The 18,833-nt window shown below is 41.1% G+C and overlaps 2 protein-coding genes across 4 annotated transcripts in view; one reads left to right on the plus strand and one right to left on the minus strand.

Moving 5' to 3' along the window:
• Positions 1–10,967, minus strand: part of ADAT2 (adenosine deaminase tRNA specific 2) — a 109,671-nt gene extending 98,704 nt beyond the window's left edge. Inside the window, exon 1 of one of the 3 annotated variants that reach the window (XM_069235118.1) lies at positions 10,762–10,967. In XM_069235118.1, coding sequence (XP_069091219.1) covers positions 10,762–10,842 — 81 coding nt within the window. In that variant the 5' untranslated portion in view covers positions 10,843–10,967. The remainder of the gene's footprint in view (positions 1–10,761) is intronic. The other 2 variants (XM_069235120.1, XM_069235119.1) reach the window with 2 other exon arrangements.
• Positions 10,968–11,589: 622 nt separating this feature from the next.
• PEX3 (peroxisomal biogenesis factor 3) overlaps positions 11,590–18,833 on the plus strand; it is a 137,158-nt gene continuing 129,914 nt past the window's right edge. Inside the window, exon 1 of the mRNA XM_069235121.1 lies at positions 11,590–11,848. Coding sequence (XP_069091222.1) covers positions 11,779–11,848 — 70 coding nt within the window. The 5' untranslated portion in view covers positions 11,590–11,778. The remainder of the gene's footprint in view (positions 11,849–18,833) is intronic.

Below are 18,833 nucleotides of genomic sequence, written 5' to 3' on the forward strand. Positions count from 1 at the left end.
TACACCCAGGGTAGATACACCACTCATGCGCTGCGCAGCACTTCACAAATGCCTGATGCCAAAGCACGAGTTAAGCACACAGCAGCCTGTAGGCCTCACTCCTGTAACACAGGTTAAAGAGGACCTGTTCACTCCTACTGATCACAACATGGTATAATGCAACCACGGCATTCATGCTGCTTTTCTCCCAGTAAAGGCAGTACCCTTTCACCACTATATGAAGGTACTGCTTTGGGTACCCCTCATGGTCCAACAAGGCCACAATCCATGAGACAGGCCTATGTCACGGTGCACACACTTGAACCATCCTTGCCTACAACAACAAAAATCAGCATTAGGGATCCAGACATCAGTACAGTTGGGGTACTCGAGGCAGGGGTGCATGCCTGTTAACATGCGGAGGAGTGCTGCGTTCCAACACAAGCACTCTTCTTCAGTGAAGACATACAACTTAAGACCAATCAAATGATGTTCTCATAGAAAATCAATATGACTGTGCAGCCAAGCCACCCTCTCAGTAGTACTTTTGAGAGCTCTTTTTTCTTTGATCACAAAAGGACTGGTGACAGCCAGGCAGTCAATGGAGACTTAGAAATGGCTCAAACCATTAGCTCCTTAGGTATCAAACCTAATCTGGTTCCAGTGGCATAATCTTTAGGCTTTGCAACTGAAAGCTCCCTAGCTTCAATAATCATATCAAGAATCTAAGAAAATCAGCGACTTAACAACTGTATCTTCTTAACAAAATAAAAAAGTCCAACACTACAGATTTTTGGTGCAAGGTGTGGTATTCTCACCCACAGACTGCAGGAACGTAAACTGGCCAGGGCTTCCTAAATCCACAGCCTGACATATTAAAAATACCTTACATGCCGCCGCCTGGCTAGCAGCAAACACAAAAAATAATTTGTTCATATAAACCCAGTCCTAAAAACAACTTCACTGGCTCTTTTTAGAAACCTACATCACGTTCACGATCACCTGCATAATGCAAGAACAAAACACTTATATGAACCCGGACACCTGTAAGAAAGACTACATACCTCAGGGAATCAAGAGAAACATGAGCAAAAGAGAGAGTATGAGCAAAAGAGACAGTATAATGCTGGAGATTCCTACTTCCAACCAGAGATAAGCTGCCAAAGAGGCCTTCTTGCGCATAGAACCTAGGCTTTACACACAAATTCCTGAAAATATGATAGAAATTCCCAAACCTTCTAACTTTCAGTAAAAATCTCAAAATGCACCACTTCAAGTATCATCTTTCACATTTTCCCCTCAAATAATTGGATAAGGAACATGTGAATAGTCACAATTATGTAAATGTTACCGGATGTCATGATGTAACTGTACTTGTAATATCTGAAGCACTGAATTGCACCAAATTCCTTTATAATGAGATATTAAACTTTGTTAAACTTTGGAAAATGAAAACTATATTCCTGTACCTTTCTTCTTACTGTGACAGAGTAAATTTCGATTTTTGTAAGCTATGTTAAAAGGACAAACTATAGTGATTGACTCTGCTTCTCAATCCACTGTATTCACTGCAGTCAGCATAAATTCCAAGATGGCTACATCTTCTGTGCAATTGGAACTCACTTAAAACAAGCACTGGCAAGCTAATATCCCACCTATTCTAGTTGGCAATCTTTTTTACCCATGCTGTAGAATAAACTGGCTGCAGTGCAGCAAGGCTATTAAAACAAAAGTGCAATGAAGTAACCTTTGCATCATTTTGTAGGCACAGACATATGTTCAACATGTATATGCATGCCCACAAAATGACAGTGAGAAAGAGTTGTTTTAAAACACAGCACAAATGTGCTTAAAATGTTTTTAAAAAATCAAATGTATGACGGAGGGAAGGAACAAGGGTTAAGCCATACGGCTGGTGGGGGAAATGGAAAAAGAGCGAAAATGAGCAACATGGGGGGGGGGGGGGGTGTCGAAAAGCACAGTGTGAATATTGCTGGCAAACATATGCATGCTCCTGGAGTGCTGAAATAAAAAGAAAAAAGTAGTTCACGAGAAGCAAGCAGTGGAAACATAGAAGGCAGTCAATCAAACAGATGTTAAAAAAACTGTGCTTCATGGGAGAGACAAACACAAGATGAAAAAGCTGGAATGGGACACAAATAAAAAGCAGGCAAATGAGAAAAAGAGTTTGAAGAGAAACCCGAGTGAAAGTAAAAGAGCCTCTTATCTGTGCTCTGCTTACTTCACTGCATGTCAAATTTCTACATTCTTATAGGAGCTGGGTGAAAATGGCTGACAAATAACCAAAGAATCCTGATGTTTAATTCTAAAACTTGACCACAGAAATGTCACGGATCATATCACATTTACTCATGCTCCCACTCGCCTCTCATTCTTTACACGGTCACGTCAAATGGGCAGCAGAGCCCACCTTTCATAAACTTCAAGCAGGCATTCCCAGCAGTTTGACTTGACCAGAGAATGGAATGAGAATAGAGTTAATAGAAGGTGATGTAATACTGTGGCTAAGATGTAGAATTTAGCATCAGGAGACCTGTGTTTGAACCTCTGCTCCTGCATTACAACAAATAGGTTGCTTCTGGACATTTTGTTTTTTCCCAGGAATCTCAAATACTGCCAAAAGACTCTGTGACATGTAACTTTAGATAGTTCTGGCGCTTTAGCGAACAGCACTTTGAATTCAAATAATTGTAGTTTCATGTTTTCCCATTCTAGGTAGGGGCCTATAAGGCCTTTCATGAACAGTGCCATAGACTGATATGCACAGCCCTCAAAGCACCTGTCTCCCTTCTTCACCCGCCTTCGTACTGTGTTCAACACACTATAGCTACAATTCCAATGTCCTTACACTGAGCCACAACGCTCGGACCAGACTGCATGCTAATTGATAGGTTAATAGCTAAGAGATGATTCTAAACAAATGCACTTTGAAAACGTATGACTTTGTTCTAGATTTGATGATCATGCTTCAAATGAGACGAAACATAAGAAAGCCATCAATACTTGTAAAAAATGTTTTAGCAAAGCAGAGTGTGCTGTAAAAACAGAGATCCATTTTATGCAAAAAGATAAAACAATAGAATTTTCAGTTATAATGTTCAGTTGTTTCATGCCTAAGTTGTATGTTGATAAGCATGAGATCACATCCTGAATTTTCATCCTTCATGCTAAAGTAAAAGGTAAACAGGCATGGAAGTGACATGGATATCACCTGTATCAGAAAGAAGCTTGGTACGAAAATGGAAAGATCATTCGAAACCCAACTAAAACAAACACTAGCAAAGCCAATGGGTCTCGTCTTGTTGCCCTACTGGCTTTGCCAATTATTTAGCCGATGGTCAGCAGTATCAGCAAAAATCAAAATGCTTCTTTCCGATGATACGAAGCAAAGGCAAAAAAAAAGTGCAATGAGAAAGCTGGCTAGTCTGTAGGCACATGCATGCAGGGTGGCGCATGCACTCTCTTTCAAAATGATGTGGGCACCACTTTTTTTCTAATTTATAGCTTTAAGATGAACATGCCACATGGATGAATAGATTTAAAAAACGTGCTTCTGGTACAGCAGAACTTCAAGTTGCAAATGACAGCTGCCGACCTCTACAATAAAATTAAAATATGCAAATGATCATGAGGGGTGGGGGGGAGGAAATATTGGAAATGATGAGGGAGAAGCTACAAGGAAAGGTAGTGAGTGATGGAGCAACAGAGGCATGCAAAAGCACTTTCTGGAACGCAGAGCGGCCAGGCAGTAAATGCTGACTACCGCGGTTAAATGGAAACATTTATTTCAGGAACTGCGAGGGGTAGAAGAGCAAAGGCGGAGCGGGTGAATATTTGAGGGGGCTAAGAAGCAAAGGAAACAGAGCTGGAGACATATTTTGCTTTTCGGAACAGAAGGCAAATAATCTGAGAATATCAAAGAGATGTTAAGTCATCGAATAAGAAGCAAAGTAGGGTGATAATAAAGCCAACCAATGGTAAGTAATTGCAGGCTTCCAGCCCACTTAAAAAGTTTTTTGTAAGGCCTTTAATAGGTCTTTGTAAACAGAAAGCTAAAAGCTATCCAGGTGGGGAGAACTAAAAATATCAGAGGTGGGAGAGCCACTAAAAGCTCAAGTCATGCTCGAGCTAGAGGCCTGGCTCTCCTCACCTCAAGGTCATCCTGAACCCTTGAGCCCCAAACAAGCTGAGCATCCATCTGGCTTCTAGTTTCCACCCATACTAAGCTTAAACTGGTGAAAACAATAAACAAGCATTTGCAATGCAATGGGTCTCGCCATTGCTTGATTTAGAGCTATTGGAGTTGTAAATTCATAACTGGATGTTTCTTGCCACATACATTGGTCAACCCTGTCTCATAATTTGGTCTTTCCTGCCACATAATTCGTGTGGCCCTGCATACAACTAAAGCACTGCCATTTACATTCTTATTCTATCTGCAGCCAAAAATGAAAATGTTGCCATTTAGCATCCTAATTTAAATCTGCCATGCTACTGCCAATAGAATACCACTTCCACAACCCCACCATCAGGGATGCTGGCTGGCTGACACAAATCCCAAAACAAGACAGCCACGGAGCAGTAACAAGAGAAATAACCTTGAGGGGTCACCCAAACATATCAAGAGTGCTCAAACAGTCATAGTGTAATAAGGATGTTAAGTTGGCCTGAATCATGGTCATAACTGCAATAAGGCGAGATTAATAAAACATATACAATTATCATATAAACCCAATAAAAACCTTAATCAGAAATAAACATTTAGGATTAGACTGAAATGCTCAGAATAGCCCCTAGAGAACACCACAATAAAAATATAGGGCCTTATTTATACTTTTTGGTGCAAAACTGCACCAACGCAGTTTTGCACCAAAAAGTTTTGCACCGGTTTGCACCATTTTTTAGCACCAGCTGGGCACCATATTTGTGGAATGGTGCAAGCCAGTGCAAAGGCTAAGCCAACAGGTGCCCTCCCCAGGCTCCAGGGGCACCCCCACCCACACCAGATGGACTGCGGAGGATGGGGGACCCCATCCCAGGTAAGTACAGGTAAGACTGCATTTTATTTTTGAAAGTGCCATTGGGGGCCCTGAAATGGGCCCCCATACATAGCACAGGGGGCAATGGCCATGCGAGGGGACCCTTGTCCTCTGTGCTGGCCAATGGGGTGGTGGGCATGACTCCTACCTTTTCTAAGGCAGGAGTCATGTGGCATGGTAGGTTTAGCACCATAAAATGACACTAATCTGGTTAGAGTCTTTTTTTTTTTACTCTAACCTGCCTAAAGTCATTTTTTGGTGCTAAACCCTCTTCTTCTTTACTGCCAGCCCCACCTGATTAAAGTATTTTTTTTTACTCTAGCCTACCCTTTGCACCGGCTTGCACCATTCCATAAATATGGTGCCCGGCTGGTTCACAGAAATGGTGCAAGCTGGTGCTAAACTTTTTGGTGCAAAACTGAGTTAGTGCACTTTTGCAGCAAAAAGTATAAATAAGGGCCAATATTTTGTACGTTTGTGCCACTTTTGTGTCAAAAAATGATGTTAATGCGGCGCAAAAAAAGTATAAATCAGGGCCTTGGTGCTAGATGGGTCTAGCACCATAGTATAGATGGGTTAAGGCCACAGAGTCATTTTTTGCACGGGATTTCCTACCTTGCATCTCATTAAGGCAAGGCATGTCTCCACTTCCAAAAAATGACTAACTCCATAAATTTGGCGCTAGACGGATCTAGCAAAGTATAAATATGGGAGTTAGTTGCACCAAATTTCGGTGCAAACATAGTATAAATATGCCCCACAGTTTATAAGAAACCAGGTCATGTTAGCATATAGTTAGCCCCTAGAGGACATAACACCATGAAAAGAACATGACTGAAAGTATTGCAGTGTAACCAACCATATATTTAGCCCATTGAGAGCATGGTACATTACACATTTTCCAAGCTAGCAGGCCTACTGCAATGATATTAAAAAGAGAAACTATTCTGAGCTATGAAACAAAAGTTCTAGCCATGAGCGAGGTAAAAAGACACTGAATAGAGGGAGGGGTTATTATTTTGGGGTCTCCACTAATCTAGTGTGGGGACCCAGAGATGATCTAGACAAAAAGAGCGGGATGTGGTGAACGTTTTGATGGTGGTCCCATTGTCCTAGGACCACCATAGGCTGAGTTATGAGCAAAAATATTTTGTAAAAGTATGCCTGCAAAGCATTATGGGACGATCGAGTGCAGCAAATATTGTAGTATTTTGCTGTAATGCTCAGATCAGCGCCTAGAGAACACCACAATAAAAATATCATTTGTAAGAAACATGGTCATACAGCCATATAATTAGCTCCTGGGGGGCATAACCACATGAAAATAGAATGGCACAAAGTAATGTAGTGCAGCCATATATTTAGCCCATAGAGGATATAGGGCCAGATGTATCAAAGGGTTTTACCCATTTTGTGTCTATGGGAAAATGTGTTCATACATATGGCCCATAGTGCCTTACACATTTTCAGGCCTAGCAGACCTACTGCAATACTAAGGCCCTTAGAACACAAACTACTCCAAGCTCTAAAACAAAAGTTTCTGCCATAAGAGAGCTAACAAGCACTTGCAATCCAATGGGTCTTGCATTTGCTTGAGTTAAAGCTATTAGCGGTGTAAACTCCTAACAGGATTCTTCTTGCCACATAAACTGAAAATGAAAAGTAAAACAGTTGCACAAAACTAACCAGACTTTTCTTGCCACATAAACTGAAAGTGAAAAGTAAAACAATTTCACATAAGCGAGCCGAAGACCACCATGAGCGCAAAGCAGACACACAAAAGGAAACAGAAGTTTGCTCGCAGTGAAACGTATCAGCAAAAGTGCAATTATCCAAGTAACTGGAAAAAGTGCAAATATCCATGTAACAGGGTCGATGTCATGCAAAGCGCTCGACTACTACCCAACAAGATCGTGCTGCCTACGAATTAAAGAGAAAACGTAGTCCAGAAACCATACCGAAAACATGGAGCCTCACATGTTTTCAGTAGTTGGCCGGTGTGCTCGAGGTGGGCTAAACACCAGAAAAGGTATGAGATACGCATGCCTTTAACTAATTAAATCAAGCAAAAGGCAAGCCCACACACCACCAAACTTATGGGCGTGACATGGGCGCGGTTAAAAGAGATTACACAGGGACAGACCGTTTTGCACTCAACCCTATAAAAGGAACTGACTGGTGGGAGGGGTTATCATTTTGGGGTCCCCACTAACCTAGTGTGGAGATCCAGAGATGACCTAAACAGGAAGAGAGTGTCATGCTGATTGGGTGGTGGTCTCATTGTCCTAGGAACACCACAGGCTGAGTTACTGGCACTAATGTTTAGAAAAAGAATGCTCGCAAAGCATTATGGGGTGACTTTTCCCGAGTGCAGTGAATATTTTAGTAACAGCTCTCCCGCTGTGCCAGGAGAGCCGCGTTGTGGATTTCTGTGTTTTTTACCTAAGGCATTTATCAATTACATGCGTTTTTAGGAAAACTATGGAGCGTGAAGGGGAGAGCCTAAAAAACAACTCTGAACAATGTGACCAGTGCCCTAATGGAGTTTGCGCTGAGGGGAGAGACAAAATTAAAAAATAGTTCACCCATGCTGAAGTATATCAGCAGTCATGGAATTATCCATGTAACAGGGTCAGTATGCAAGGCGGTAACGAAACCACCACAAGGTGGGCCAAACGTAAAGCATTTACCAATGACATCAAGGGATTTTTGAAAGCCAAGTCCATGAACGAGTGAAAGTGATGGGCATGAGGTGGGCGTGGTTAAAAGCCCAAAAAATACTTACAACAGGTCAAAGAGCTTGTGCGCTCGACCTAAAAAGCACCTTCCCTGATTGACAAGGTTCAACTTAATTCCTTTTTAGGATTAGCTGAATATTATGTGAAACATGAAGATCATTTTGGTGATCAGGTTCAGCCATTAAAGGCTTTATTGAAGAAAGGGATCAAGTTTGAATGGTCAAAGGAATGTCAACTGGAATTTGACAGGATCAATGAGAACATAGCAAAAACTGTAGTTTTGAAAACATTTGATGCAAATGATAAAGCACACTCATACCAGTGCATAGTTTGGGAGCGGTGCGTATGCAATCTGTGGGTGGACACGAAAGAGTGGTAGCTTTTGCTTCAAGAACTTTAAAAGGTGCAGAACATACCTATTCCATTTTAGAAAAAAATAGGTGTTTGCTTGCTGGTGAGATGTACAATACTTCATTACGTATATCTTGGGCACAAGATTTCAATTATGTATTAATCACACGCAGTTGGTGGAATCGGTCTCTACAAGATGGGCAGCCAGACAACACCATATACTGCTACATGGTTGTTCCATTTACAAGAATATTCATTTGATATCAAGTAGGATCCTGAAAGTTGAGATGTGAATGAGGATTGTTTGCCCATATTACCTTTAGAAGCACAGGAGTCCATGGATGAAGATGATGAACGGATGTGGCTAATATTGAGATTTCCCATAAGGGTGCAACTGCTGAAGAAGAATGGAAGCAAGCAGTTGTGGAAGATGAATGCATGCAACTGCTTTTTAAAAGGATTAGTGGGAGTATAATGTTGGATCTGGTTTGGAGGATCACAAACATGCATGAAGTGAATTATCTGCCTTGAATGTTGTGGTCAGACGATGTGACAGGCAGTGGTACCTAAGATGCTGTGTAATAGACTGATGGCATTGCATCATGAGGGCCATGGCGAAATTTCTGCCATGAAGAGGAAAACTCGGATGGATTGTGGTGGTGTTAACGCAAAGTGTCTTAATTTGAAACTATTAATGAATGTATATGTATTTTTAATAATGAATTTAGTAGAAAATGATTAACGTAGAAAAAAAATGTGCACGTTTGAAATTGTGACCTTGGAGAATGGCCCCCAGTATCCACAAATTGTACTAAATGAACGATTAACATACATGAAATATTAAAAATGTATTAGATTCATATAGTAATATGTAATATTGAGAGTTATAACCTATGTTCTATAATAATTGTAGGCCTTAACTTAGCGAGGGTCTTGGCCTAGTCTTGCCAGGCCTCACGCAGCTGTATTTCTTAACATTCAATGGAAAATGCTGACAACACGAACTAACTATCAACTGCTTATTGTTTAATAAAATGTCTAGTCGAAGCTTTCTATGTGAACCGACGATCAGGAGATGGTGTCCCTAGCAATGTATCTAATAGTGTGTAATGTGCATGAGATGTACTTTCCCAGGAACGGAACAATGAAGACACTGACTGGAAAAGATGCAACATTTTTTATACCTGACGAGCCGGATGATGAGAACATCGTAAGGCGAACCAATCAACGACATGTTAACTGGGAAATATTAGAATTCATAGATTTGATTTACGGTCTCTATTGGGTAGGGTAATAACGTACGATTAATTGACCAATTGGAAATTGGTGGATAGTCTGGGTGACTTTGATATAACAACGTGACAGAGGGAAGAGAAGTCAGTTGTTAGGGGTGCAGACCATATTCCTAAATTGTGATGCGATATTGGGATGAAGAGATTCGAGATTCTGTCATTGGGCTCATACTCTGACTGAGAGTCTGATGTGATGCTGCTCGACTGATGACCTGAGGACGAAGACTGACTCTGTTGCTGACCCATACCGTAGATAGGTAGATATGACAATGTGACTGAATTTTATTTTTGTGCTTTTCCTTTCTAGGTACCAACTGCATTGTTTAAATAGTATTATTCTTAGCTAGATGTTCCTAAATTCTTGTTTCTAAATTGTTTTGCATGAAGTCCCACATGCTGATGCTAATCTGGGTTAGAGGAGGGTTCCTTACATGACGATTGACAGATTACAGAGACACACGGTTGACTGACTAATTTGCTGAACTCCATTACTAGAAATTATTTATTGCCTTTGATTCTTTTATTGACTTGTGTTAATGCTTTAGAATGTACTCTGATGCAAGCTTTGATTAGATTGTTTTTGGCGTCTTCTAACTAATTAATTCTGTTTTTATATGAATTGAATTGAGTTTGAATTAATCTCATGATTTAGTATTGTAACAAAAAGGAAAATAAAATTACTAAAACGTTAATTGAGGTGTGGTTATTCATGGCTGAAAAGTAATGGCATGAAGCTTATTGCTTAATGATTGGTCTCAATGGTTATTGAATTTTGTGCATTGAGTACTGAGAACATTGGTCACATCATAGCTAGGATACTCCTTGCGAATCAATAGGTTCATCAACCTATATGCGTCATTTTGTAAGTTTACTTAGTGAGGACCGACGTGCTAACAATGGTAAGCATTGAAAGAGATATTGACAGGTATGTGCAAGGTTGTTTAGCCTGTGCATGTTGTGATAAGTCACATACAGAGGGAATCACCTTTAGCACCTTCAGAATTCACATGAAACTCCACAAAGAGAACTAAAGAGCAGACATCTACCCTGAACATTCCATTACATTCTAACACAGCTCATCACTGCACAGTTCTAAATTGTGGTCGTTGTATAATTTACATGGCAAAACATATCAGGGATCCGTTCGTGCACGGACTGTGGAGCCTCGGCTCCTTCTGTTAATTTCTTGGCTCAGCCACCTCTAAAAATTATCAGCTAAATCCTGTTGACAGATCATTCCAATTACCTCCCTGACGTTGGATAGGTGCTTTAAGTGGAAACGGGCAGAGTAGATAAACTATTATCATATTGGGCCAATACATTTAATCTCTTTTCCATTACCATTAAAAAAGCTTTCTGCATCCAATGCCTCTGCTCAGTGTTTAGCCCATCAGCCGCGGGTTTTTCCTCTCCGATGTCCATACGCCCACTCGTGATCAATGAAAGAACACCAACAACCGGACAAAATGAAAAAGCGAAGCACCTAAGTTTAGAAGCCTGGCCTGCACGTGTTTACTTTAGTCCTTTTTCAGTGGCACCAGTAAGCATCATCATAGTGCTGCCCAACCTCGCCCCCCAGGTGTTTAGGAATGCTAGTAAAAGTAAAAGGTGCTAGTAGTGTGCACAAGCCCTCTTATGCAAGGATCAGTCGTCGTTCGCTGTTTACCAATTCATTTGGCATTGGAGTTTTCTTTCGTGAAAATATAAGCAACTGTTTGACTGGAAGCACGTATTAGTCACATAAGCGGAGCGTATTTACCATTCTAAGATGGCGCCTACGATTATTAACATTTAAAGATGTTTCTTAGTTCGGTATTCACTTACAACCGCCTGTGCCACCAATGATTTTGACAGATTGAAAGGCACCATCTATGTGCACTTTGGTCTGAAATAAGCAATAAGACACCGGGCGCAAGAAGGAGTCGGTTGCTGTGTCAATTCCAAGGAACAGGGGCTTGAGATAGCTATGTGAACTTGCACGTGCACACTGGTTTGGAACAGCAGATAGCTCTCAAAATAGAAGATGGGCATCTGTATTTAGCACAGAGCAGTCAGATAGAAAAATACTTTAGTCCTACGTCTGTGTCTAAGTGTGTCAGGCATACATTGGTTCCGCCTGGAACCATGAAACATGATTCGTAGTTTCCGGAGGAGCGGATTGGGCGGTGCGCCGCTTGGTTCAGACACCTAAATCCATCACACGGCTGTGTGGTTGTGTGTGCTGGTCATCCTCGGACCCTTGTCATCCCACTAACCTTATCTCCACCTACGTCAGCGCATGCGCATCAGTAGCTTCTGTGTGCGCGGCAGGTGCTGCTGTCGGAGGCTACAGCCACTCTTGCCCGTGCCGCGCGGAAGATGCTGTCCGTGTGGAGTTTCTTGAAGCGGCACAAGAGGAAATTTGTCTTTGCGGGAGCGGTAGCCGCAGGTCAGTGTTGTGGGTGGATGGGATTTACTTTACCAGTGACCTGCAGGTTACCCTGTCCTGAGACACACAGAATTCAGTAGTCGGCTGGCACTAGAATCAGCCGTTTACCGCTTGGTTGCACTTTATCATGAGTGGAATAATTCAGTTCTGTACATTTCTTTTTTAGAGTTGTGATGGTCTTGAAGGGACCTTAAAAAAAGCTGCAACATTGCTGAAGTAAATTTCAAAAGTATCCGTGCTCAAATGCAGCAGATATCCCTTCATTGTAGAGCAAGATAGTGTTCACTAACGCATGCTGAGTGTATTAGCATATCAAAGCAACTGGCGCATCCACTTCGGTCCTGCGGGCTACAGACAGCATGCTGTAGCAATGATTCTCAGAGCACGGACTTTGTGAAGAAAGTAAATCCTTTATTCAACATAAACAACGAACAGACCCTGTAACCGGCGTGTTACATACAAGTTAAAAATCGTTTACAACCTTCTAAACCCCACTTAAATACAGAGAACATAAAATAAAAGAACACCAATCCTTACTTTACATTCTAACCCACTTAATGGACAGAGAAAGCAACACTACACAATCCTCACGTGTGTGAATGTGTGTGTTTACATATGTGTGTGTATGTGTGTATATATATATATATATATATATATATCACATTAAAAAAATAAACTTCAGTCATAGATTTCAAAATGTTTAGGGTTCTTCGCTATTCACCCACAAGATGTTCTCATCTCATTAGTTTGAGCGGCATTCTCATCCTTCCTAACAAATTAATTAGGTTTGTCTCCTGACGCACACTCAAACATGGAATCGAAGCTATCAATTGGCTCATAATTCACCTGTTCACCTGAAATTGCATTATTAGAATCCAGCCACCAGTAAATACTGTATGATTCTACTTTGTTATCCAACACACCATCATCCTCACAACCTTTACCTGATCTCATGTAAGATGGACTCATGTGCCATGCACACCCATCCTCCAACATAACTGGGTTATTCGTCAATTTAGTAAATCTCTTGGGGTTACTTAACTTGCTCTGTCCCCTTGCAGTTTTCCTCACACTCTTCAGACGTACGTACTGTCCTACTTGAGGTTTAACCTGTTGCACTCCATGTTTAGAATTGTATTGCAGTTTACAATGTAATAATACGTTCTTTCACCTAATTGACATCCCAGTTTACTATTTTATGTCTCTTCATCCAGCCAGGATTAACTTTAAAACATGGTACTCTGTTTCTCATTATTGTAAATGGACTGTCATCTACAGAATCACAGGAAGTTATTCCATTAGTCCATATCGTTCTCCTTAATTCAAAATTCCAACACTTACTGCCTTTATTGGACAGCCGTAATATTCCTTTGACTGTTGTCCCTCTCCACAATACTGTTACCACTAGGATGATAAAGGGCAGTACATTTTGGGCAATACTAGCCACTTTTAATTAATTTGTCTTAAATTTATGCCATTATCTGTAAGGATAAATGCAGCAAATCCCTTCTAAAAAATACTTCACTCAAAAATGTAATCACCGCTCCAGGATCAACTTTCTCAACAATACACAATTCTATCAGTCTAGAAAACATGTCACCCAAACCTTTGATGCTTTTGCAACTACCTTCTTGCCATTTAATCGGCCTCATCATGTCCAAAGCTGCTACTTTAGGTTGTCCTAATCTACCTTGGGGAAAAACTAATCTGAGGATTAAGGGTATTCGGAGTCTTGTCAGCTCTTTCACAGTCAATACGTGCCCTCACAAATCTTTCAGTCTCCGAATCCACCTTATGCAACAAATACAGCTCTCTCACATTATGTTTAGTCCTGGTAATGCCAAAATGTCCCTCATGACAAAGACTAATAATTTTCTCAAGCATTCCTTTGTGAGGAATAATTTTATCACCTCTTAACAACAAAATAATCATTCACAAGCTCATTCCTAGCTTTCTAAATACAAGCCTTTCTATGACAGAATATTTTTCGTCTGTTGGTGATAGTAAACAACTCCTGTCTCTTTACCTTCCTCATCAAATTGAATAAGTACACTTCCCAATCCTTTACTATTTGCTTCCATAGTTACAATAGTGATAGCTGTCGGATCAAACTTTGTAAATTGGGCTCGCTACAGATAGCATTTTTGATTACCGTAAAGAAACTTTGACATTCATTGGACCAAACAAATTTAGCTTTAGATTTCAGTAAAGCTTTCATGACATGCATTTTCTCAAAGAAATTGTCCATGTAGTTAAAATAAAATTCGGCCATACCCAATATTGACCCAAGATCATCCTTAGATTGGAGTGATGGTTCATCTACAAGTTTTTCTTTTGGTTTGAGCCCATTATCACTGATTTTATGACCCAAATATGTAACTTTCTTCTCCGCAAATCTGCATTTTAGAATTTCCACTGTAAAACCTATATCTCGTAACACTCATAAAATACTGTTTAGCCTTTCCCCATGCTCTTTCTTGCTTCGACCAATAATTAAAATGTATTTGGAAAAACAACTACCCTTCATATCACCAAACTGTTCTGGCTATAGTCCTTGAATACCGCAGCCGCAAAAGCAAGCCCGAAAGGCATACAGCAGAATTGAAAGCAACCAAAAGGGCTACAAAGTCCTGTTAAATATCTACTAGAAGGATGCAAAGGAAAACTGTGATATGCCGAAGATAAGTATATGGTGGAAAGCCCCTTGGCGTACCTAGTAAAAGACTCTTGGTAATGGAAATTGATTTATAAGAATATTGTCATTTAAACATCTCATATCTACCCACACACAGATTTTACCATTGGTCCATCCAGCAACAACCACTGGCGAAATCCATTCAAATGCTTCAACTGTCTAAGTGCCAGAATCTTGCAATTTTCTTAACTGCTACTTACCTTCAGCTTTCACAATAATGGGAATGTTTCATGTTTTATGTAATTTGAGAACAGCCGAAGCTTTAACCCTGATACGATGAGTAAACACTTAGTTTTATTACACACAAGGGGGAAAGGCAAGATGAGGTGTGACGGAATACAATGCTAGCCTCGATTCGTCTCACTAACACATATAGTGTGTGGTACTCCTACTGTCTTCAGCCTGAAGCTTTCTGTTACACAAAATCTGTACAGGCGTATCCCTTCTCGTCCATAATTCCTGGAAATCTCAAATATTTGAACGAGGTGGGCTCACTGACATAATGTGACATGCTTCATCATCGGCCACCTCATCCCACCCTGGTAAGATGATACTACTAAGGCGGACTCGACCTCAAGTGGGGCTATCCTGAGGGAGTTAAGAGAAATTATCTGACCAGACAAGGAACTCAGGTCCAGATGTAAGTAAAAATATCTAAGGATAAACCACAGACAGTGTCCTGTTTTATTAGGGTGGTATCCTTGATATGGTTAAAATTACTCCATCAAGGAGTTATCTGCAGGGTTATAATGAGTATTATGCCCACGTTGTGCCCCTATATGTATTACCTGCCGAGATGTTTCTGCCCATATAAACTAGCCTAAAAAAAGGTCATGGGCATTCCTCAATTCTTTTCGCAAACTGAACATGCAGTGATAGTAAGTGGATCCATAATCTGCTGCAACCTGCAATAGAAACCACCTGCCCACAAAAAGGTTGACTACAATCATTTCCATTAATGTTCAACACCACCTTTTTTTGTAGAAGCTTTCTGCGAAGTGACTTCATTATTAGCGTTGTTTTCCTCTGAATCAGTTTTACTATCAGCAGTGCTTGCAACCAAAACCTTTCTCTTTGTTTTCCTCTTGCAGACCCTTGCAGAGTCGCCAGTAATACCACATTCTAAGCATTTAACCTCTTTTGCAGGAAATTTCTCGAATCTCGCTGAATGTGCAATAATGTTATTGGCTACTACTGTACCCCTTGCGGAACTCCTTCTTAGTACCATAGATATTTTCAAACTCTTTTTTTTTTTTTTTTAACCAGAATTATAGTTCTTTCCTTTCAGTAATCGTGTTGACTAACAATTCAGTATCATGAGTTAACATGGCTTTTTTGCACAATCTTCTGATAACTCTGTTTTCTTCATTAAAAGACAGCATTCCCTTTCAGTTTGAACCTACATCAGTCTATAGCCCTTCTTGTATTCCTTTATTCTTGGACTGCATAGCTACCTGATCACAAATACATTTGTTGTGCAAGTTTCCCAAATGTGCACTTTGCTGCTAACTTTTTAAGTGCAGATACATAGCCCTCCATACTTTCACCATCTTCCAGTTTCCTTTGAAAGAAGTGTTTCTTATGACAGCAGAAGTATGGGAGTGTTATGCTCATCTAAATCCAACACCACACTTTTGAAAACATCAGTGTCTCCATTCCTGTCAACTTTCTGCATTTGTGTATAAATAAGAAGGTCTTCTGGACCCAAGCAGCTTATAAGGTTATATTTCTTCCTTTCAGGAGATAGTGATCCATCATTATCTTGTGATGTGACCATATATTTTAGAAAATACTCTTTCCAGCCTGTCCATTTAATCGGTGTTTCACGCAGAATGGATAAGAACTCCTTTGGATTGCTCAAATTTATACTAATAAGAGTAGATGTAGACATTACACAATGTAAAAAGCATGTGGGTTTGTTTTAAAAAAATAAATTTTAGGCAATCGTTTTTAATTCAAGAATTTGCTCCAACAAATAAAAAAAATTAAGAAAGTGTGCCTTAATTGATACTTCCCGATTTCCAACCCAAAAATTAGTTCTCCAGACTGAATTTGTGGAAATAAAGGAAAAAGACCAAAATGCAGGCATGCAGGTGTCACGTAGCTTGACCTTGCTAGGAAACGCTAGACATCTGTGTAGCTGCACAGGCTTAAATACATGTAAAATGACTGCACATAAGTAAAAGGCTAACCTCATAACTATTGGGTCAGGACACCTTGAACTTACGTATTTGCCATGCAGTAGAAGGGGTGGAATGGAGTGCAAAAATGAAAACATTTCCTAGCTACCGAGAAGGAAAGTTTCAATTCTATTAAGGACAGGGAGGCGAGGATTATGCATTTCCTTCTTCACTTTATTGAAGTAGCAGTTTTCAAATAACGTATGAAAGAAGAAATATCACAACTACATGAAACATTGGGAATAAGTGTCCATAGTAACCACAACTGAGTTGGTGGGGTCATAGACCCAGTTTATATACCCCAAAATGCACTTGAAGTGGGGGAGACTTCAAAGGGTGGTTTTGAAGTGCACAAGTTCCCCTTTCAGTACAGGTCTGTCTGTAAAGGTCCCAGTATGGGGTTTGGCAGTCCTTTGTGTGAGGGCAGGCCACTAGCCTTTGAAGTGTGTCAGGTCCTCCACCCTTCCAGCCCAGGAAGATCCATTCAGTATGCAGATGAGTGGAGGTGTGACTGGGTGTCCTGTGTTTGTGGTTTTCTGGTCGAAATGCACAAGGAAGCTGTCAACCAGACCAGCCCAGACGTTGATTGGAGACAGGCGATAAGGATTTTAAGTGCAGAGAAATGCTAGCTTTCTAAAAGTGGAATTTCTAAAATAGTTTTACAAAATCCAGGATTTTCTATTACCATTATGACCATACTAAATATGACCTGGTTACCCCTTTCTGATCAAAACCTACCACTCAAACAGTATGTGAGGGTAGTCATAATGCTATCCTATCTATGAAAGTAGCAGGCTTCACAGTAGTGGTAAACAAATTTAAGAGTTTTCTACTACAATACATATAAAACCCACATGTACATGTCCTGCCTTTTACCTACATAGCACCCTGCCCTAACAGTTACCTAGAGCCTACCTTAGGGGTGACTTATATGTAGACAAAGGGGAGTTTCAGGCTTGGCAAGTACTTTTAAATGCCAAGTCGAAGTGGCAGTGAAACTGCACACACAGGCCTTGCAATGGCAGGCCTGAGGCATGGTTAAGGGGCTACTTATGTGGGTGACACAACCAGCACTGCAGACCCACTAGTAGCATTCAGTTTACAGGCCCTGGGCACATGTAGTGCACTTTACTAGGGACTTACAAGTAAATTAAATATGCCAATTGGGTATCAGCCAATATTACCATATTTTTAGGGAGATAGCACATGCACTTTAACACTGGTTTGCAGTGGTAAAGTATATAGAGTCCTAAAGCTAGCAAAAATGAGGTCAGAAAAAGAAAAGAAGGAAGGCAAAAAGTTTGGGGGTGACCCTGCAGAGAGGCCATTTCCAACATACCCTCCTTCCAGTCTAAAGCCAGGGTAGGTTAATCAATACTTTGATGGACTTCCCTGCTTAGGGTGATAGAACATGGACAATGGCCCACTACTGCAGGTGCGCTTCCAGTTCTATGCCTTTCTGAAATCAGTGAGGCTCCTCTGTCTGGACTCTCTGGGGCCACTGAACAGACCCATGGGGAACCCTTCTCCTCATCTAGGGACCCCATCTGTGAAGCTCCTAACCTTAATTTGCTGACAGATGCATCCCATTAGGCAGTCAGTACTACTATGGCCAGCAGAGTGATGTGACCCGTTCGACTCCTTGGGTCTGACTTCTGTTCCCAGCCCAAGGAAAACTCTGTCCACAAGGACAGCAACCAACAGAGGCAGCTGACAGCTGTCAATGCCAAGAGACAGGCCCCAGGCCATCCACTATTTAGTGAATGCCTTGAGTGGGGCCATTGGGTAAGCTTCTCCTCCAGCCTGGGGGCTGGAAGGAAGTTCAATATGGGCTCCTGAGGTTTCCCTGACCTCCAAGGCATCCCAGAATGGGGGGCAATGCCCAAAGAGGCCTTGTACCACTTCTCCACTCTACCTCCCACCAGTTCAGGGGTGGTATCCTTACACTGGTTAATCGACCCAGGGTCTATGCCCTTAGGGTGAACACGGGACAGGGATTAGTCCTCCCTCACCTTGCCCCTACATCTGGGCTCCCGTACCCTCCTCTGGGGAGTGGTACTGCCAGACAACTGAACGGTCAGGGTGCCCTTAGGAGTCACCCCCTCTAAGT

The sequence above is a fragment of the Pleurodeles waltl genome, chromosome 5 (assembly GCF_031143425.1).
Source record: "Pleurodeles waltl isolate 20211129_DDA chromosome 5, aPleWal1.hap1.20221129, whole genome shotgun sequence".
Lineage (NCBI taxonomy): Eukaryota > Metazoa > Chordata > Amphibia > Caudata > Salamandridae > Pleurodeles > Pleurodeles waltl.